We start from the raw sequence: 22198 nt of genomic DNA, 5'->3' as shown, positions 1-22198 counted from the left end.
TCTCTCTTTAATCAGGGGGCACTCTACGCCTCACCTCACCTTACCTTTTCCTCACGGAGACTCTCCCAACAGCTAATAGCGTAATGAGCAGATGCCTCAACCCACCGCTGCTTTTTATAGAACAGCACATGGCTGCCCACCGTGGAGTGCCCTCATGTGTCCGCGGCCAGCGTGATCCTCGTTAGCACAGATGAGCTTAGATCTCCCGAGGTCCTGCCGGGGCCATGTCCTACCGTTTGATCGGGCTGCGTAGCAATGCTAACTGGATGATCGCGCTAGATGCAATCGCTTCTGTGTAGCTGCTGCCGCTGCTACTGCTGCATGACCAAGCATTACTGACATAACGATGGCTTCTCAAGAGGAGTGCCACTGGGCTGCAGACTCCGCCTTTTCCTCGCTGTTCTGCAGGCCGCTGTAGGGCCTGCTCTCCTGGATGCTGGCAGTGATTATTCGAAGCAGCTGCTCTCGAGCTTCTCCCGGTCGTGAATCACTAGAAACAGGCAGATTGTAACATTTCGACAAGCAACCATGTCAAATGTGATATACGGCATGTAGGAATCCCGCTGTCTGCTATACAGATTTTCACTTTAAGCCCTTAGCCATGCGATGAATAGAAACGGAGAGATGTTTGCTAGCAACAGAGTGTGGTAAAAATCAGATGGGTGGGCTGAAAAGCATCACCCTCCACATTTCCCTCCACGCCAACCCCCCCTCCACCCCGTTCCTCTCCCGCAGGTGTGCCCCGCCTCCCTCACCGACTGAGCATGACTCACTGTACTAACCCAGCCCTCGCCCTCACACAGACACACACCTCTGCACTCAAACAAACCCTCAAACCCTCTCACACTTCCTCTCTACAGGAAAAATAAGAACACCAAGCAGAAACAGCTCATTCCTAAGGTAAAGACTGTAAGGATTTTACATTGAAATCAAACTAGTTGCGATTATTACATGCACAAAAGCATCTTTCCTATTTAGTGATGATGGGTACTAACGCCTTTGATTACTTAGGAAATGTAGGTCTTCCAGTTCAGAGTCAGTGTATGTGAAGGTCTTAAGTCATTCGAACTCACCCCCTTGATGTCCCTGCTCATCTAGGTGCTCCTTGACTCACGGTCACTTAAATACATCGTGGGCCTCACATTGCATGATCGCACCACCAAGTCTCTGCTTCACCTGCACAAGAAGAAGAAGCCCCCCAGCATCAGCGCTCAGTTCCAGGTAGATCCACCAAACTGCCCCTCCTCATACAAGAGGGTAGTCCTGTGCCGAGGCTGCCCTATTTCAAAAACCAGTCGTGTTGGGTTAGAATGGCCAGTATAAGCAGTCTCCTCTGAGACATCTAGCAGTGCCAAACATGTGGCTTCAATCCCATCGTCTGGATAATGGGAAGTGAAAAATGGGTGCTTTCGAAAATTAAATCTTTATTTCAGTTGAGAATTTCCAGAAACGTCTTCGTCCCGTACGGAAAGTACAAAAGGACAATATAAGCTCATGACTTAAGAAACAGCAGAAACGGTATGCTGATCAAGGCGAAGATTTCCTCTTGCCAAGCCACTTCTGTCAGCTGGCATCAACTCCAGTGCTGCGTATTCTAACTAGATCCAAGGATAGTCTTCAGAAGAGTAAGGCAATGTCAACATATTTGTTTAGTCTTAATATTGTCTCACATGATCAAGACAGATTTCCTCTTACAAGCCACTTCTGTCAGCTGGTAATGGTATCAGTCTCAGTATTGAACAGTTGAACTAAGCTCATAGATGGTCTTCTGAAGAAGAAGACTATGTCAGCATCTTTCTCTCTGATTATTGTTTAACAGGTAAGGGTCTGACCTTGTTAATTAGATTCACAGTATTGCCATACTCTCTGAAAAGATGCTTGAAATTCAGGTCACTTTGGGTTGATTGGGGAAATTAATAAACAATTATGAAAGGAATAATTCATACAATATTGGGATAATAAAGAGAGCTGTTTAAATGTAAATCCTTTTTTGACAAAAATCTTTGTTCTCCATATTTTAAAATGTTAAAGTAGCACTTAAGTGGTTATCTGTGACTTCCCATTGTAGACGGATTAAAAATTGACTTGATGCATAAATTCCCCTATTCCTCCATCAGCATGATTAACAGTTCCAGAGTACAGTTAAGATGTGAGACAAACTGCTGTTGACCTCCAAAGAAATGTCTGCAGCAAAACAAAATCCCACTTCAATTCTCAAGGTTTAAAGCTACTGGAGGAAGTAGGAGTCTGTCTGGAAGAAGGCACATGTATCTGTCTTGAACTCAAACACTTACCATGATTGATCCTCTGGATAATTTTAGACAGACCGGTCACAGAATGACTTTGATGTTGGGTTCAGAAACTTCAATAATACTTTAGACACTAACCACAAAATGTCAGAAGGCCTGATAGGAAAAAGCTGAAATTGCCTACAGCTGAACTCTAATGCATCCAGTTTGTGAATTATTACTGGAACCTTCAGTGTGGCTAGCCAAGAACTTAAAGGGATAGTTCGGGTTTTAAGACACGAAGTTATATGGGTTCCCTGTCAGCAACGTTGTGCATCAGCACTGACTTACCCCCCGACAGCGTCCTGTGAGCCGAGATCCAGCCGGTTTTTGATCGTTGTTGATGCTGAAGAAAGTAGTCCGGCAAGTTTCTGGGGTCACGAAAGTAAAGTGTTTTTCTTCTCAAAACCATATGCGTTCAACAGAGTGATATATTTGCACCACAAAAACGTTGTCCAGCTGTCAGTAGCGCCCAGTGATAGGAATCGCGAAAAATAAGTAAGTGATAACGAGGTTTGAATTTTTCCTGGACAACGTTTTTGTGGTGCAAATATATCACTCTTTTGAACGCATATGGTTTTGAGAAGAAAAACACTTTACTTTCGTGACCCCAGAAACTTGCCGGACTACTTTCTTCAGCATCAAAAACCGGCTGGATCTCGGCTCACAGGACGCTGTTGCGGGGTAAGTCAGTGCTGATGCACAACGTTGCTGACAGGGAACCCATATAACTTTGTGTCTTAAAACCCGAACTATCCCTTTAAAATGGATTTTAGCTAGATGAGATGATCAAAAGTGCCTCCTGGAAATGTCTTGAAAATATCCCCTTGTTGACCTGTCAGTTCCCTGGTGTCACTGGAATCTCGTGTAAATACTGAATCACTGTGTCGCTCTCTTCTCCAGACCTCCCTGAGCAAGCTGCTGGAGACGCTGGGAAGGGCCGAACCATTCTTCATCCGCTGCCTCAGGTCTAATGCTGAAAAGGTGACACAACTCGAGCGAACACCATTTCAATTCTGCTCTAGCGTTTGCATATACTCGGCCGTACCTGCCTTTGGATCAGACTTCTGGTCCTTGCTTGCTCATTTAAAATGCAAGACGTATGTAAACCAAGGCTGCCCATGACCTCTGTATCCCCAGAAACCGCACTGTAAGGTGTTCATGTTGTGTTTGTTTTTTTTCCCCATCAGAGGGAGATGTGCTTTGATGAGTCCCTGATTCTGCAGCAGCTGCGGTACACAGGCATGCTGGAGACGGTGCGCATCCGGAGGTCTGGGTACGGTGCCAAGTACACTTATCAGGTGAGAGGCGCTGAATAGGTGATTCCTTAAAGGGACACTTCACCGATTAGCATTAAGCTTTGTATCTTTAGAAAACAAGTCATGTTTTTGAATGGTCGCGCATCATTCCCTCAGTTTGCCTTGAGATGGGAGAAATACGGATTTCAATGTTGGACTTCCTGCTTTCAATGATGTAAAAATCATAATTTTACATCATTGAAAGCAGGAAGTCCTATTCGTGGGTTTCATTCAAATCCGTATTTCTCCCATCTCAAGGCTGAGGAATGATGCATGACCACTCAAAAACATGACTGGTTTTCTAAAGATACAAAGCTTAATGCTAATCGGTGAAGTGTCCCTTTAGATGCACCAACCCGCTGGTGTGTGTGAATTCCAGGGATGCTGCACCAAAAAAAAAAGCTCTGCTAGTTATTCAGATCACACCACTGCTGCTTGGGGATTCGATCAAAACTGTCTTTGGATATGTTGATCTTGCAGGAATTCTTGGAGCAGTTTCGAGTGTTGCTGCCCAGGAATGCTACTGGATGCCAAGAGGACATCTCGGCTCTCCTTCGGAAGATGGGACTAGACAACACTACCTATCAGATTGGCAAAACCAAGGTAATCGAAACTGCACTAAGAATTTTAAAAACACATTTGGAAAGGAAATCAGATGGACCGATTTCAGATTACATGTATCCCACAGTGCTAAGCCCTGTGGTGTTTGTATGTTTTGACAATTTGAATGCCAAGCTTGTAAAGTGACCATTAGTGAACATCCTCCTTAGGTCTACCTTAAGGAGCTTGAACGTCAGAAGCTGCAGGACACGCTGCACAAAGACGTCATGTACAAGATCATCTTCCTGCAGCGCTGGTTCCGGTCCAAGCTTGAGCAGCGGCACTTTGAGAGTATGAGGCAGTCTGCCATCCTCCTTCAGGTAAACTAAACACATCTGGACACTGTTTAGTCCCCACTTTAATTATGACTCAGCTGCTCTAGGAAATGACTGGAGCTAAATGGTAAATATATGCTTGTGGTGGCCTTCTGTTTAAAGGCACTGAAAACATTGAAGTCATAGCTTTAACTCAGAGGAAGGTCAAGTACAGAGAGTAGTGTATTTGCCCTTTGTGTTTGCCCATGTGTTGCCTATACCCTGACAACTTACTTTCAAACAGATGTGATTGTAAGAAAATACTGATTACAGGATGACCAGATTTGAATTTTTTCCCCTTATGAATAATTTTGTGAATCTTGTGAATAAAACTGTACCATGTATGTAGTATGCACACCGAAAACATTTGCTTCCTCTCTCTCTCTCTCTCTCTCTCTCTCTCTCTCTCTCTCTCACCATCCAGAGATGCTGGCGGCGTTGTTGTAGGGATCGGCGATGGCGGGCAGCCACCCTGCTGCAGGCCCACTGGAGGGGCTGCAGGCAGAGGACAGAGTATCTACGGCAACGGTCCGCCATCCGGAAGATGCAGGCGTTGGTGAGGGGGAACTCGGCACGACGAAGGTACTGCACCACACCCATAAACAACCAACCACTTCATTTCTAATCATCATTATAAGGTGATTTCACTTGTGTTGTTTGTAACGCTTGTCGCTAATTTCGTTTTCTAGATGCCAGTCCATCAGGGAGGAGAAAAAGAAGAGAGAAGAGGAAGAGGCCAGAAGAAGAGAGGAGGAAGAAGCAAGAAGAAGAGAGGAAGAGGAGGCAAAAAGGAGAGAGGAGGAAGAGACGAGGAGAAGAGAAGAGGAGGAAGCTAAGAGTAGGGAGGAGGAAGAGGAGGCAAAAAGAAAAGAAGAAATGCGATTAGCAGCCGAGGCTGAAGCAAAGAGGGTGAAGGAAGAGGAAGAGGAGGCAGCTAGGAAACTGAAAGAGGAGGAAGAGTCTGCCAAGCGAGCATTGGAAATGGAGCAGCAGGCTGCCCCACAAAGTTCTCAGGCAGTAGCACCAGAAGACCCTCAGGAGCCCAAGAGCGAGGCGGAAATGCCTGAAAGCGCCAGCCAGCCAGAACCAGCGGTACAAGCAGAAAGCCCAGAGCAGTCTCAGGACATCCAGTCCCAGGAGGGGGGCAGGTCCCCCATCCAGGAGTGCTCAACGTCAGAAGATGACAAGAAAGCCTCGGATGTCCCCCATCCAGAAAAAAACGGTACACAGGCTAAGGCAGGGCCTGCACCTGAGTCGCTTCAAAGCGCACCTGTCAAGGTCAACGAGGCCGCTCCAGCTTCGCCAAAAGGTCAGGAGGTCAGTCACACAGCAGCCGTGCCAGAGAAGGAGCAGCAGTCTCTGACGCAGGAGGCTCCTGCAGATTCCGACGTCTCTGGTGCTGTCCAGGAGAAAGCGTCCAAAGCTGCTCCCCAGCAGCAAGGAAAGGCCCAGACGTCACGGAGCCAAGAGAAGAGAGAGCTCAGGCGACAGCGAGGCCTGGAGCACAGCCAGAGGGAGCTCCAGAGGGCTGCGTCGGCCTCCAAGGACGACCTGTCCCCCAAGCTCAAAAGCCACGAGCCCCCCCCCAGCAGCCCCAGCCCCAGCACCAGCAGCGCACCTGAGGCCAAGCCCAAGGAGAACTCCGACAGCAAAGAGCTGGACCAGTACACCTTTGTGGCCTGGAAGGACAAAGGGAAGTCCAAGGAGGGCAAGAGCTCGTCTCCCGCGCCGGTCCGACCCTCCACGCTGCCCTTGGATATCCCTGGCGCCAAGACGGATCGTAATGGGCACAACGAAGCCCCCAGTTCACCGCCAGTGGGAACGGCGAGCCTGCCGAGTCACGGCAAAGCCAGCGACCGGGACAGGCATTCGGACAGGAGGAAGGGCAAGAGGGGAGGGCAGGCGTCAGAGAGCACCTCGCCTGAAGCACAGATCCCCAAGAGCAGGAAAATAAATGCTCTGCGGTACATCCACTTTTGCTTTCACTTTGAAGACCTTTTAACGAGATTGCTCGGATATAAATTGAGATAGAAGAGCTCAAAGAAAAGCATAGAGCTGTAGATGTTTGCATATTATTGTATTTTTTTGGTTTATTTATCCTTGTATTCTTATTTATTCTTGTATGTTTGTATGTATCTTGTTTACAGGGCTCAGGATAGGGACATCTCGTTATCTCTTGATGATGTCTCCAATTTTGTCTCCCCTACTGGAGACGGCCCTGGAAACAGACAGGTAACCTTGCTAACGACCTTTGTAGAAAGACTTTTTTGATTTTAGTAGTCAATAGCTGTGCTGTAAATTTAACTAACATTTACTCGGTGTGTGAGATGTGTAGAGCTGCTGCATGTTGGACGTAGGTGTGTACAGGTGTAATATCTGTCCGCTTGTCAGCATGTGGCTCATGAGGATCAGTATGTCACTGTGCTTGTCTGGCTCACTCAGGGGCGAGTGCGTCACCGCAAACGACGCAAACGCCGGCTAGGTTTTGCACGTAGCTGCTTGCCAGTAAAAAGCGCAGAAATGGAAGACGTGGAGTACTGGTCTTTCCCTTTGCCCCCCGTGAGTCCAGTCCAGGCCACGCCTCCAGGCAGACCGCAGGTTCAGGTGAAACCACAGTAGAGGTTGCTGCCGTTTTTGGGGTGGGGAGGAGGAGGAGGTGGTGTTTTCGCCTGGCTGCTTGTGAAATAAAATGAAAACATTGCATTGGGAGGTGGAGCCCGGAATCGTCGGTTTGACTTCTCTTACCCTTCTCTTCTCTGAAGACCTGTTTTTCCTGTTCAGTCTTGATTGGATGTGTGTTTGGACATTAGACAGACAGTGTCAGATTTCTTTCTTTTTTTTTTTGTCACTACACCTACCTCAGAGGAAGATAAACAAATGTTCACTCCCTCAGGCTGCATACACTGTTTTTGGCAGAAGACCGAACCATACCTTAAGTTCAGTACATGCTGTATGTGTTTCCTCCAAGTCTTCTTGGAATGTGCTAGTCATTGAAGCACTGAGCCCTCTGCACTTTTAACAAGCCAATCACAGAAAGCTTCTGGCTCTATTACATGAACACCGTTAACATTTGACATGCATAATGTTCCATAATCAATAGTTTATGTTTAATTTGCTAATACAATGTCTCTTACCTGTCACAATCTCATAGTTTATAAATCCATCCCTCCCTCCAATCATACGCCTGTACAATTAATTTAGAGAATTATTATTTATTTTTTTTAAATTGTAAAGGTCAAAATGGTGGTGGACTACTAACTTGCCTTTTGGGGGAAATTCATGAAATACTCATCTAATTTATTCTCAGCTTTCTGAATAATGGGCAGAATAATGAGGTGACTTTCGAGGGCGCTTACTAACCATGGGCCAGATCCTCTTCATTTAATCACAATCTGCTTCCTTTTCGAGACCCTGAAGACCTGCTCGGAGGAGTGGAGTGTCTCAGTCATGCTGCGGAGAGGTCTCTGGCTGTTTTGCTAACCTCTGGCGTGCTTGATGGCTGTTCCACAGGGTCAAGTCAGTACGGAGTCGATAGCGGAAGGCGCCAAAGCCAGCAGGAGATCACCCGAGGGCCAGCAGGACACTCCCCACCTCCACCCCTCCACCCCAGAGAAGTACAGTATTTCCTCTCCCTTGTCTCCTAACACAATCTCACACCACAGGATGAGCGGACTTGTCTCCTCAGTGGATAACCTAATGAGCAAGATGCTTATCCACTGGAGCAGCTGAAAGGACAGCTCCGGTCTTATTCACAACCGCGGTGGTTACCATTGTTTTGGTCCTCAACGAAAGTATACACATTCTCCACAAATGGGCCCCACTGTAGATTGTTTTTTAGACTGTAATTTCGCCTTGTAGGTCCATTTTGATGTACTGTTCACTTCTATTCTTGACTGTTTGTGAGCCTAACGTAATATAAGTTAGAGGGATGTTACAGAAATCCCTGATATTACTAAGTCTGCATTGAATGAAGATCCTGTGGTTTTAGGCGTAGTGTTCATATTCCAACCAAGTTGACAGTGTAGTGACTCATGAAGCTCAGGTCAGACATGGGTGGCCTTTCACACAGTCTGACTCACTGATTCCCCCGGGAGTCTCGACTGCCTCGATGGTTCCATCCAGGGCTGCTCATCTATCTTCAGTGATGTGTAAACTTTCCTCTACCTTATATAGCTGCAGAGGCCCTCGTTATGGGAGGGGATGGATTCCTTGGATTCCTGAAAACTTAATTTCCTTTGAGCAGCGGTTTGTTGGAGGAAGGGCCATTCACTGCCCTGGTGGTAGCATCAGGCGGAGAATCAAATGGCACATGTTGTCTCCATGTTTCTTGTAACCATGGCATTAATGTAAACATCCGCCTTGTTAAACATAAGCATGGGTTTCAAATGGACATGTTGCCAAAGCGAGCAAATGTTTTGTGTGCTCACGGTAGTCAAGATCATGTTGAGACCCAGACAAATCCCAAGAACCGTGCCCATCAAGGCCAGCACAAGATTGAGATTTGAGGTTCAAGACCAGACCGAAATAGTAATCGGAGAGAAAATACCACAAAATGGTAGGCTATGTGAACGTGGTTGCTTGATGTTATTAAGAGCACATATATTTAGGGATCAGGTGAGTTTGATGACAGCCCTGGTATGCTGTGAGTTGGTCCCAGAGCTGTGTTGCTGCTCTGGATTCTCCACGGTTGATTGGTATAAGTAGGGTGTCCCTGTGCAGAGTAGACAATAGTTGGCACGGGAAATGACATCCCTTGAGTTTAAGACTTGATTTAATATTGGTCTAGGTGGAAAGATAGGAGATGGGTGGTGGTGGGGAGGGATCTTTGAACACAGACAAAAAACAGACCTTGAGAACATGTCTTGAAATAATGGTCTCACATGTGTCCCATGTGACATAAGTATGTCAATATGGAAAGAAGCGTACTGCCCCATCCCTGAATGAAAGCCTGGCAATTATGCAGCACACAAACACTTATTTCCTTAAGACCTTAATCTTACAAAAGTCTCTGCTAAATATCATAACAATACCCGTACACATACACATGCAGGTTCTTGTTTCTCTAGTCAACATATGTCCCTCTGTGTGATGTGTGTGTCCTCTAGCTTGGCATGTAATGCTATAGAGAGGCATATTTTAAATCCATTCTTTGGGTTGTGTGTGTGCTCACTAGGTCTGGGTTCCTGAGGAAGATCCTGAAGAAGCGTGAGAAAGTTCAAACACCAGAGGATGGGGACCTCACTATGGCCCAGTCTCTTGCTGAACGCTCTGCAGAAGGTATGCAAGGCTTATGCAAATAAGGCCTAATAATAGCACTTAAGTGAATGTATGAAATGAGGCCAATAGCGTGCTGTGCCGTTTTGTGTTGTGTCGCCCCACCATTGAAAAGATTGTCTTCTGAGATTGCGTTGATGTAAAGAAACAAAAACTCACTCCAAGATACAAAATCTTTGTCTGAAGGCCACCCTTGCATGCTCACATTTCTGTTATCTGCTTATGTATGCGTTCCACACCAGTGATTACGCATTTCAATATCTGGCAAAAGATCTCGGCACTGTAATGTCTGCTCCCATTGGGGGTCTCATGTTTGGTCTTCTCTCCTAACTCTCCTCCACGCAGTTGCCCACCCGCCTCATTCCTCCCGCGCGCACCACCACAGCGAGGCGCCAATCGGACGCGGAGGCCGCAACCCCACCATCAAGATCAGCCGCGCCACGCGGGTGTCCGAGCAGTGGAATGCCTCGCTGGATCGCGAGATCACCAACGCCAACGAGCTGCGCCACTTGGACGAGTTCCTTGGCAATCAGGTCCGACCTCATTCCTGGGCCTGTTTTGTTATCAACTGTTTCATCCTGTCTAGTTCAAGTTCTAGTATCATCGAGTGAATCTGCTGCTCTTGTAGGCAAAATATATTTTTGTTGGTCTATATTTCCTCAACTTATCTAATCTGATGTTTTTAAACCGTCTAATTCAGCTCCTCAGCTCTTATGACCACTTATCTGACCTATCGCTTTGGTATGAAATGTAAAATCTAGGTTTTGTACAACTGGCCATTCTTATTTCAACAAAGCTCTTCAAATGGATCAAAGCAGTTTGTTGGTCTACAAATCAGTGTTTTTTTCTCCACACAGATCTTTTCTAGGTTATCTTAGTGTATTTTAAACATTCAAACTGTATTTCTACTCTGAAAGATCACCTTGATATGACATGTGCAGTCAAGGTTTTTGCCAGACTTCAGACTATTTCAGCAAGCCTTGAGTCCTGTTTAATCCGCATGTACTGTACCAAATATGAAGCCATTCAGATGGATGAAGCAGTGGCACCATGACGTTTCATGTAATTCCATCTCTATTGGTTCACGTGCGTTTGGCTCTGTGTTCTCCTGTAGGTGAACGACCTCCGCTCCAGAGGTAAGCAGCTGTCCGCCACAGAGGACATCTTCATCACGGCTACCCGGGAGTTCAGAGAGACCATCAAGAGCATGTACTCCTTGTCTGTACGTCACTTACTGTACCCCTCACAGACCGTTCACCCTCTTGACTGCATACTTTATCTGTGCTTTGTTGACTGATACTTGTGTGCCTTCACTCTTCTGTTCTTATGGCTGTCTTAAAAGAAGCCTCACATTGGCTACAAGGCCCTGATGAAGAATTACCAGATGAAGGTGGTGGCTCTCGCGGGAGAGAAGCAGAAGGCCGAGGTGCAGCTGGTGGTCAACCTCTTCCAGTCGGTCCTGGATGGCTTCATACGAGGAGAGATTAAGAAGGAGGAAGCGGAGCCAGCCAAGGTATATACACACACACACACACACACACACACACACACACACACACACACACACACACACACACACACACACACACACACACGTGTATGTACACCCGATGTCCATCTGGAGTTCATTTAAAGTAATGAATATTAGTTGCCTTTGGAAGGCCGTAATGTAGCATGTGTGCTCTCTGATGGTTATTTGGTATAACTTGGTGTAAGGCATCACATAATGCTGAAAGTAGTGTTGGCAAGAATTCACCTGCTGACCTTTTTGCTTATTCCAGCCCGCTAAAACACGGAAAAAGAGACGGAAAAAGGATAAAAGCGTAAGTTGAGCTTATTCACCTATATGTAGCCTAGCCGAATCCAATTTTAATCCTAAAACTTTATTTTGGTACCTCACGAAGCCTTGTAGGAATTGTAGCGTTTCCTTTTTTTCTGGTTTAATTTGTCGACCTTGTGAATGAACCTTGAGATTCTTTCCTCCGTTGAGAATGCTCGAGGATGCTGCTAGTGCTGACCTTGCTGTTCTATTTGTAGATGGAAAGCCCATTGGACCACATGTTCACCACCTACCAGGTCAACATTGTGCAGTCATGTGACCAGTGCACCTCGTATATCTGGGGCATGGAGAAAGCCTGCATGTGTAGCTGTGAGTGAAGACCTCATCCAGTCAGCATTCAGCATACAGTACGTCATTCTGGCTCCTCTGCCTTGACGAGTGTAACCAAACTCCTCTTGTGTTTACAGACTGCAAAATGGTGTGCCACAAGAAATGCCTGAGCAAAATTACCACAGACTGCTCCTCTTTCTGTGCCAAGAAGGTTTGTGTTGGTTCCATTCTGTCTGTCATCACTCGTGTTACGTGACCTCTGTATAAAATCTGGGCTGGTTCAGCACAGAAATACAGCGTGTGTATTTAGTGACCATGCCTCACACACACACCTCTCCTTCAGAACGAGGAGGATTCGGGGATGCGCAACTTCGGTGTGCGTGTGTGCCACCTGACCAACGACAAGACCCCGGTCCCCGTTGTTCTGGAGATCATGCTGGAGCACGTGGAGATGAATGGCCTCTACACTGAGGGCATCTATAGGAAGTCTGGCTCTGCCAACCGCATGAAAGAGCTCTACCAGAAGATGGAGGCAGGCAAGTCCTGAGAGACATTGCAGCCATTAGCCATTGACTTAGAATTTTTTTGAGTAGACAAGATCAGACATACACACACACATATATTTGGCTGGTCACTGTGACAATTGTTTGGATTGTGTAGCTGAATCCTTTTTCACTTAATAGAATACCTTAACAGGTAGCAGGTTAAGATTGCCTTTGGATCATACTTTTTGGTGACCGACCGCTTGCATGATGGTTTTGAAATCTTCATATCCTCATATCATATAGCAAGCTTGACTTTCTTACCTGTGGTGGTATTTCCTGGGTTTCTCTGCTCCTCCAGACCCTACCAGTGTGTGCCTTGAGAACTACTCCACCCACATTGTCACAGGCCTGATCAAGCAGTGGCTCAGAGAGCTGCCTGACCCCCTCATGACCTTCACCTACTACAGTGATTTCCTCCGAGCTGTGGGTAGGTGTCTCCACGCAAATGGATTCAGACATTGGTGTTTGTATTGTTGTGAAGCAGTTGTCAACAAGGGAATTAATCCTGTCTGGTGGCAACCTAAAACGTTTTTGTTGTTGTTGTTGTTGTTGTTGTTGTTGTTTTTTGAACATGGGTCTATACATTATGCCTAGATCCTGCAACGTGCCTTTAAGCCTTTGATGTAACGTTCAGTCATATGACTTGACTTCTGTCTCTTTGCAGAACTCCCTGAAAAGCAAGAACAGCTTCAAGCCATTTACAGAGGCCTGGATCAGCTTCCCACATCACACTTCAACACGCTGGAGAGACTCATTTTTCACCTCGTCAGGTGAGCTCACGTTTCTAATGGTTGACCAGAGCTGCCAACCATGACTTTCTCTTGGCATCTTTAAGTATTTTCCAGACCAAAAATGGCTATTTGCAACAGCAATGGCTGTTTTTTTTTTTTTTACAATTCATCAAAACAACGGTGAAGTGTCTTAAGTAAAGACAAGTGTGTGGATTGATCCACTGTACAATTTAAGAAGGAAGACATAGACATGTTGCTGAGTACATCATTTAATGTGTGACGTGTCTGTGACTCTCTGACAGAGTGTCAAAAGAGGAAGTGCACAACCGCATGACCCCCAACTCTCTGGCCATCGTCTTCGCCCCGTGCATCCTGCGCTGTCCAGACAGTGCCGATCCACTCATGAGCATGAAGGATGTCGCCAAGACAACCATGTAAGTGTCAGTCTCTCCCGAGTCTCACTACATCAGGTTTAATCTTGAAGCAAAACACAGACGTGGAATGTAGGTCACAACTTAGACAGAGACCGGACATGCTGTGTGTGTACACTTCACATAACGATCATCTTCACATAACGATTCTGCCATATGAGTCATTTTTGCCCTTTCCTCAAATATGATGCATTGTTCCTGTCTGAGAACTTGTCACTTGCCAATTGTAACCTTTTGAGTTGCGTAACCTGAGTTGGTTTCTGAGGAGGGCTTAAAAGTCTAGATGGATGACAGTGACATTTGTTTGCCTTGGGCTTTATTAGATGTCCTATGAATGCATGATTTTATACTTATTTGGTGCTCCTTCTGCTTCTGAGACGGAAGAATATTTTTCATATTCACACACTGCAGTTTGTCATTTCTGTTTGGTTTGACCTGTTATTCCCCATTAACGCCTGTTGTGTGACTGGGAAAGGTGTCGTGTAACCTTGCGATTGTCCCTCCTGTGTTTCCGTCAGGTGCGTGGAGATGCTCATCCACGAGCAGATCAGACGCTACAACGAGAAGATGGACGAGATCGAGCAGCTGGAGTACGCCGAGAACCTGGCCGTCCACCAGCTCAAGCTGAAGAGAAACCACACGGTTGGTGCCCACTCTCTACCCTTTCCAGCCCTCAGCTTTCCTCAGCGTTTTGTTAGACCTGTTGCATACCAGTCAGCGTGTTGTCCCAAGCAAATGTCTGGTTCCAATGTCCCTCCATAGTGTGGAGCTGGTTTTGGAGCTCCACAGGTCGTGTTTCATGTTTTGTCTCAAGTTCGCTTCTTGTCTGCATATGTAACCGTTGTCCTGCTGTCTGGTTCTTTTTTTTTGTTCCTTGTTTTGGTTTTCTGTAGACGTGGCGGTTACCACTCAGGTACACCTCTCCGGTGGTGAGAGGCTCGGTATGTATGAGCGTCGCTCGGCTGGTCATGACGTGGTCCCGTTTGGGTTTTTGTTTTGAAGTGCTCATCTTTGCACGTGCATGACGTGCATCTCATTTCATCCATCCGTCCATCCATCCCCCTCTCCCCATACTACTAACCCCCCATATGGCGGCCAGCTGTGGAACGGGCCTGGCCCGCGTCCGAGCCAGATCCGGCCCGCGCTGGAGACGCCTCCTGGGCTCCGTAGCGGAGTGCATGTAGCCTCGTGTCTGTTTCGGACTGCTGTGATGTGCGAGTGTATATAGAGGGGCAGGTGTGGAATGGTTTGTCTACTTTTGTGGAAAACATAACAGATCTCTTTTATGGGGGTTGGGAAGTCAATTCCTTTGTGACAGTGGCATGAGTTTCAAAGCTGTGCTGTGCAGGCCTCTCTGATGTTCCCATTGTGTTTCCAGTGGGGTATGTTTTGTTTTTTTGTTTTTCTTAGGATAGCTCAACAGTTGTTTCTCATAGGCCCTCTCTCCCCTAGAGCTAAAATGTGTTAATAGCTTTTGTATTCCGCCAAGAAGCATATGTGATGCAGATCTGCCATGCCGCACAAGGCTTTGAAATTCCTGCCATAGAGACTGGTGCTCGCTCTCTTTCTGTGTGTGTGTGTGTGTGTGTGTGTGTGTGTGTGTGTGTGAGTGACTTGAGTGTTGTTTTCTCTTATTTCCTGTAGGGTGATGTGATTGGTGTCTTTTGGAATCTGTGCTCTGTAATCTTTTAACATTCAATTGACATGGCAATCCATTGTATGACTCTCCTCATCCCCCCCATCCCCTACTCCTAATACCCTAACCTGAATCATTATTCTAGAGGATCCTGTGAAAACAGAGAGAGCATGTGGCCTGGCAGAGGTGTCCCGTCCTCCCATTTCCTCCTACTCCACTAACCCAGAATGCACTGCGGCGTGGTCATCGTCCACCCCCAGCTCGTCGCTCCAGTCGCTTCACTAACCTGTCTTATGTCTGGCGCTTTCCTTCTCCAGGTGAGGGAGAAGCCGTCGTCTTCAGACCTGTGCGTGGTGCCTGAGAACGAGCCGATCGACTCGGACACGGAGGCAGAGAGAAACCTGATGGAGAGGATCAAGTCCATCAAACAGGAGAAGTACAGAACCTTTCTACTATATGCTTGTCTTTACTGTGTTATGGTAGCCCAGATAGATCAGGCTCTTATGCAAACTTACTTTGTTTTGAATGTTCTCTCACCTGAATGAGCACCTTCTGATTTGTTGTGACACCGGTTTGTGCACTTATGACAAGTGTTTCTATTATTTAAGTTGTTAATTCAGTGCACTTAATCCATTTTATTTTGGGTGAACAGACAATATATTTCATTTGCTAAGAGTGACTAAAGCTCTGATATGAAATCATCTAGTCGCGTTAATGAAAATCGTGTTGATGAATGTGACATCTGAAAATTGATGGATTCTGATTGGCAGTCAGCTTTCTATTGCTTGCAAAATCTCTCTGAAAGTGATCCCCAACAATATTGTTCTTCATTCTTCACTATTTTTATAGGCTTTGTGTGGACGTCTGTTCATATATATCTAGAGCGATATTTTTTTGTTATTGTTAACCTATCGTTACCGTTCTTGGTATGAACGGCACTTAAGACATTTAGTCCCCAGGTTGTTGTGTGTGTTTGTCCACACTTTACTGGTTGTTGACCTCTGTGCTCTCGTGTGTGTGTGTGTGTGTGTGTGTGTGTGTGTGTGTGTGTGTGTGTGTGTGTGTGTGTGTGTGTGTGTGTGTGTGTGTGTGTGTGTGTGTGTGTGTGTGTGTGTGTGTGTGTCGGATGTCGTGTCCAGAGAGGAGCTGGCCTGTAGGCTGCCTGAGCTGGAGCAGCCCGGTTCTGATCAGGAGAACTTGGACTCTGAGGCGTCGCTGAGCTCAGAGAGCCTGCTGGACGATCGCGTGGCCACCCCTACCCTCACCACCGGCTCCCCTCCAGCCACCACCACCACCAGCAACACCGAGACGGAAGGTCAGTATTGAAGGTACAGTCTTTCTGCTCTCCCATTCCAACTCTGCCCCCCCCCCACCCTCTAACCCCCCTCCCCCCCTTTCTGGCTTTTCTCACGTGCGCTTCGGTGATCCAACGTGTGGCCCTCCCCCCCTCCCTGTCGTTTTTTGTGGTGCAGGTCTGGAGAAGCTGGTGGTGGTGCATTTAAAGCGGGTGCCGGTGCCCTCCGCTCTGTAGCAGGTTGTTATCGTCTCCAAGAGTCTTTTGTGCCAACGCAAGCTGCATGAGTCTTATGTTTATGCATGTTTCTTTCACACAAAGACATTCTTGGTCTTCTCAAACCAAGAAGAAATTGTTCGATCTCGTGTAAATGATTTCTGATCCTGACAGTAGATGGTCTTATGATCCGACTATTAGTTTTGAGTTATTGTAAGAAAAATCTTAGTCTAACAGCACACCATTTTGGGTAATCCATGAATTTCTTTATTATTACTACCATAACATAACATCAAATATTATTGCTTTTTATTACATTTAAACATTAACCTTATAATGATTTCTAATTTATAGGACTCAGAATAAATTTAGGAAATTAGCTGAGCTAGTATGTCTGATGATGACCATTAATAAAATGTCAGGAATTTCTATGGTTCTGTACTAATGGTATATCACACGTTAGCATGATTATGTTTTTTCTTTCAGTTCACAGTGAATTTACTGTCACATTTTTATGTTACTCCTTTATCACTCACTTATCACAACTTGTTTTTCCATCTCTCTCTGACTCTCTCTCTGTCCTGCTGTGCTGTTGTTCCCGCCCTGTACTCACCCGCTCCGCTGTCTTCCAGGCAGGACTCCCGTAGCGGCGCGCCGGCCTCGTCCCGCTTGTCCCCCGAAGCCCGCCGACCTGCCCCAGCGCGCCGAGAGCACCTCGTGGCTGAGCGCCGTGCGGCAGCAGATCCAGCGCCGCCACCCCATCATCCCCGGCACGGTGCGGCTGCCCCCCGGCGTCTCCCCGTCGGCCGCCGCCTCCGCCACGCCGGCCTCGCGCCGCGCCTTCCTCACCATGGTGCAGCGCCGCGAGCAGCCCGGCCGCCGCAAGGACAGCATCCAGTCGCTCTACATCGCCCCCGGCAGCGACCTCGGCTCCGCGCTGCCGCCCTCCCCGTCGTCGGCGTCCCTCCCCTCCCCGACCGCCACCAAGGTCAAGAGGCGATTCTCTGACCCGGACATCCCCTTCATAGATGACTATTCTCCTGCGGGAGAGGCGGACTGAGGAGACAGTCCTGGACAGAAGTGGACAGCTGTCTGGATTGCCCCCCCCCCCACCTGTCCTCGCCAGGTGTGAAGCTCCCCTCGAAAGCTCTAAGACTGGCTCAACCTGCTGCCATCTCAAACCTGGCCATGGGGCGTCTGATGCCCAGGCTACCACCAGCTACACTCACTCAATGAGAAGCAGAGGAATGCTATACCATCTTGTGTTTTTTTTTTGTTTTGTTTTGTTGTTATTTCTCACAAAGCACTTTTTAATGCTGTTAATATATTGTTTTTTTTAAGAACATTAATGCTGTGCTTCAGGCACATAAACGGTTCCTGAGGCCTGATTTGTTCCTAGTCGTAGAGGTAGTATCATAATGTTAATTGTCATGATATTGCACCTTTTCATTCCCTGATATGATATTTTCATGGTAGAACCAAACCAGCTGTGGACATGTAATCAGTTGTGCCTTCATCAACAACTTTGTACAAATTGTAACATTCTCTTCTCTCCAGCATTGATTAATAATGGATGGATCTTGTATGGGTTTTCATTTTATTGGGGGGGTCAGGGGGTACAGCATCTAGACATGTCCAACACAGGACCAAACACTCACTCTGCTGTTGAGTTTGAGAATAGGGGACAGGGGTTGGGTTTGGATTACATTTACTGCCCTATTCTTGCCCCCATATCTCTGTCTACATTGGGATGTTCAGCACACTGCTTTCTGCTAACAAAGGGAAAATGGGAGCAGCACAAGCCACTTTCTCTGAGATGATAAACACAACCGCTTACCCCGCCCAAGGGTCCCCTATTTTTTAATCAACTTTCCTCTAGCTCCTTCATCATGTCGTTCTTGTTTAACATTTCTACATTCTCCATGGCTTCAGTGAACTGATGGACACTCTTTCGTGAAACCGGATTTTTATATTGAACATGGACATATTGAAGGATAAGCCCTTCCGGTTGAAAGCCATGGTGTTTTAAAATACTAATGTCATTAAAACTGCTGATGGACTGAGGTTGTGCTGTATTGAATGAATGCTGGTCTAGTCTTGATTGGATGTGTGTTAATCGTGGATTATACAGAAAGTGTCAGTGTGGATCATTCTTGTTGTCATTAGTGATGCCTTTTGCGTTTTAAGACTATGGAGGAATGATTAACTCTTTTATTTTCTTACAATACAATTTGTACTGGCTGCAGGTTTTGAATGTCCAGTGTTAATGTATATATTTATTGTAGTCATACATCTCCCAGTTGCTCCGCAAAGGCCTAAAGCTTATGCACCCTTTGGACCATAGTGTCTATACATAATACATTTTGAGAACATTTCCACCATCTAGTGTCGTCTGTGTGTATCACATGTTGAAGGGCTCAGTGTTGTGGAAAAACACCATGAGCAGGATCACAGCTATGGTATGCCATAACAGCGAAAATCTAGGCAGTCAACGTGCTTTCTAACCATCTCTCCAGTCTACATTATGATCTGAATATTTTATGATCATCAGTTTCTCCCTCCTAAAGCTGGTTTCTGATTCAGGAACTGTAAGTTGTTGATGATTTTCCACTAGTCACTAACCACCACCACGGCACACAACTTTAGACACTGTTGCCTGCAATTTAACTTTTAATTGAAAAAATAGATGTCCATCAGCTTTTTTAAAAAATGCAGGCCTGGTGGAGTTAAGGTGTGATACCTGAATTCAGGCTTGAGCTCGCCATGGAGCGATGTCAAGAAAGGCTATTCTCTATATTGTCTTCGAATGTATTTGATAATTTCAGGCACAGATAATTTCCTGTCTGTCAGCCCTGAAAATGTCATCTTACATTATTCATTTTCTCACAGGATGACCAATTCATGCCATACTTGGGACTGGCCATACAAGCCCAACATGGACTCCCCACCAAATAGCTTCCTCATCAACTATGCAGTGCCACTGCTATACAAAATGAGACCTGTTGGTTGTTTTGACACCATTGTGTTACTCCCATGCATGCACATTATCTCTCTAAGGTTAAAGTTTTACTTGGACAAGTAAATTGTAATTTGGATTTAGGGTCCACTGTGATGCAGGTGCCTTGAATTTTGCCCATATGCAACTAGCTTAGAAACTGTGGTGCATGCAATCTTTATTTTGCAACCTGTTCAAGTAATTGTTGTACTTACTAAATAGTTTATTATGCGTTAATATGTGTTCAAGCACATATGAAGTGCCCTACACCTGCGGTATGCTCCCAGAACCTGCATCCAAATGGGTGGGAAATAACTTAGAAGGCAGAGTGGGATTTGGATTATTGTTGTGCGCATGAGGTTGTGACCCTTAGTTTCCATCCAGAGTATCTGGAGGTTGCACGACAGGATTTCATTGCCTATTCCTGCCATCAGTATTATCCGCTGTGTTATTGTGGAGGGAGAGGCAGGCCAGATTCCCTGGAGGTCCCTGCTGAGGTCGGCCTCATCCGGCTGATTTGGGAGTGGTGACAGACCCCCTTTGCCCCAAACCTTTTATGCACTCTTGAAATGAATGTTGTCCCTATCTGGACACAGAGTCAGAGATGTGTTAAAAACAATGCAAGGTTTGTTGTTTTCAACACACCAGTTTTAAGAGTGTGGCTTTAGAAGGCCACATCGAGACACAAGATGATTACTTAGTGAACATAAAGTGTTTTGGCTGTATGTAAAATTCCTATCATCACATTTGCTATCCAGATGTGTCAATACAGGATAAATCATCCACCACAAAAAAAGACTTGACTGTCTACTGTAGTGCAGTGTTTTTCAACCTTTTCTGTGCCACGGCAAATTTTTGACACTGAAAAAATCCCATGGCACACCAACATCCCAAATGTTACAAAAATAAAATGTAGCCGGCCCCGGCAGTGGCGCGACTGGCTGGGGCACCTGCACCGCACACCGGCGACCCGGGTTCGATTCCCGCCCCGTGGTCCTTTCCGGATCCCACCCCAACACTCTCTCCCATTCACTTCCTGTCTCTCTTCACTGTCCTGTCATTAAAGGCATAAAAGCCCAAAAAATATACTTAAAAAAAAAAAAATAAATAAAATGTAGCCTACCACAGCCTAACTTTCTTATGATATTCGCAACTCGCAACAAACGCAAATCCCTTACATTCGTCTGTATTCAGGACCCTTTCAGTAAAACAAATGCAGGGATAATAGGCTACTTTTTGCAAGTATAACACAGAAGAACAATGGGTTAAGATGTTTACAGTTGTCCTTTTTGATGTCCTTGACAGAAATTAAACGTTAGCCATGTAGTTTGTCAAATATTAAAAGGGATGCCCCATACAGAACAACCAATGGAAAACTATTCCATATGTCGACCAACCATACATGCTAGGTCAAATTGTAGATCCTATTCTTCAGTGGTTCCGTGTTGGTGGAATGAGTTGCCCAGTGCTCTCCGTTCCAGCAACAGCTTTGGATCTTTTAAGAGGGGTCTTAAGGCATATTTATTTAATATGCACTTAGTCCTTTGAGTTTGTGATGTGTTATGGTTTGTATAATAGTATTGTTTTGTTATAATTTGTCTATTGATAGAATTTGAAATTTATTTTGCTATTGTCCTTAAATTTAGCCATACCATGCTTTAGTTATTATTATTATAGGCCTATATAATTAACTGAGTGACTTATTTGATTGCTATTCTCATTTCACTGTTTTATTTCTCATTAGGTTAGTGCTTAAAATTATTGTTTTACTGATAATATTACTATTCTCCCTAGTTTGTAATTGTTCACTGTTAATTTAATTTGTATTGTTATTTATTTGTATGTCGCTTTGGACAAAGGCGTCTGCTAAATAACCATAGCCATAGCCATAGCCATAGCCATATTCGCATATGCAGCTGCATCCAGCATATTTAAATAGATGGCTACAATATACTGTAGATAGATAGATAGATAGATAGATAGATAGATAGATAGATAGATACGTTATTGATCCCCAAGGGGAAATTCAAGGTCCCAGCAGCTTAAGACACCACACACAACATACATTACAATGTAAACAGGAAAATACAAGGCAAATCAACAAATCAACATGACTAAAGGAGCAGTAAAATACTATAGATAAAGATGTGCATGAATGTACTGAGGATTGGTACTGTGATCCAGTATGAGGTGTGTGTCAAGTTGGTAGTGCACTGCAAATAAGTCCAACAGTGCAATATTAAATTCTAGTGACCAGCAATAAATATGTACAGTACAAAGAAGTAAGCATAGTAATAACAGTATAGTATAAATATATGGACAATTAAAATAAACATAACATAGTAATGTAAGAGTTATAGCAGCAGTGCAAGGATAGTTATATGGGTGGTGCAGACATAGTTATTAGTCATTGGTGAAATATGGACAAAAAGAGAGGGTAGACATGTTAGCCATGCCATGTAAGTG

The 22198-nt window shown here is 45.6% G+C and overlaps 1 protein-coding gene across 5 annotated transcripts in view; it reads left to right on the top strand.

The window, feature by feature from the left end:
• si:zfos-588f8.1 overlaps nt 1-19118 on the top strand; it is a 51133-nt gene extending 32015 nt beyond the window's left edge. For 4 of the 5 annotated variants that reach the window (XM_062557118.1, XM_062557119.1, XM_062557120.1 and 1 more), the window contains 27 exons: nt 861-900; nt 1099-1221; nt 3192-3272; nt 3479-3589; nt 4067-4189; nt 4357-4506; nt 4925-5082; nt 5190-6464; nt 6648-6732; nt 6943-7104; nt 8011-8114; nt 9674-9777; nt 10120-10307; nt 10889-10996; nt 11117-11287; nt 11556-11597; nt 11812-11923; nt 12022-12095; nt 12228-12420; nt 12728-12856; nt 13094-13199; nt 13463-13594; nt 14110-14233; nt 14485-14532; nt 15545-15663; nt 16367-16542; nt 17370-19118. In XM_062557118.1, coding sequence (XP_062413102.1) covers nt 861-900; nt 1099-1221; nt 3192-3272; nt 3479-3589; nt 4067-4189; nt 4357-4506; nt 4925-5082; nt 5190-6464; nt 6648-6732; nt 6943-7104; nt 8011-8114; nt 9674-9777; nt 10120-10307; nt 10889-10996; nt 11117-11287; nt 11556-11597; nt 11812-11923; nt 12022-12095; nt 12228-12420; nt 12728-12856; nt 13094-13199; nt 13463-13594; nt 14110-14233; nt 14485-14532; nt 15545-15663; nt 16367-16542; nt 17370-17797 — 4666 coding nt within the window. In that variant the 3' untranslated portion in view covers nt 17798-19118. The remainder of the gene's footprint in view (nt 1-860; nt 901-1098; nt 1222-3191; nt 3273-3478; nt 3590-4066; nt 4190-4356; nt 4507-4924; nt 5083-5189; nt 6465-6647; nt 6733-6942; nt 7105-8010; nt 8115-9673; nt 9778-10119; nt 10308-10888; nt 10997-11116; nt 11288-11555; nt 11598-11811; nt 11924-12021; nt 12096-12227; nt 12421-12727; nt 12857-13093; nt 13200-13462; nt 13595-14109; nt 14234-14484; nt 14533-15544; nt 15664-16366; nt 16543-17369) is intronic. The other variant, XM_062557121.1, reaches the window with a different exon arrangement.
• The last annotated feature ends 3080 nt before the right edge of the window (nt 19119-22198 follow it).

The sequence above is a fragment of the Sardina pilchardus genome, chromosome 15, assembly GCF_963854185.1.
Source record: "Sardina pilchardus chromosome 15, fSarPil1.1, whole genome shotgun sequence".
Taxonomy (NCBI): domain Eukaryota; kingdom Metazoa; phylum Chordata; class Actinopteri; order Clupeiformes; family Clupeidae; genus Sardina; species Sardina pilchardus.
This window is presented reverse-complemented; position numbering and strand designations above follow the sequence as displayed.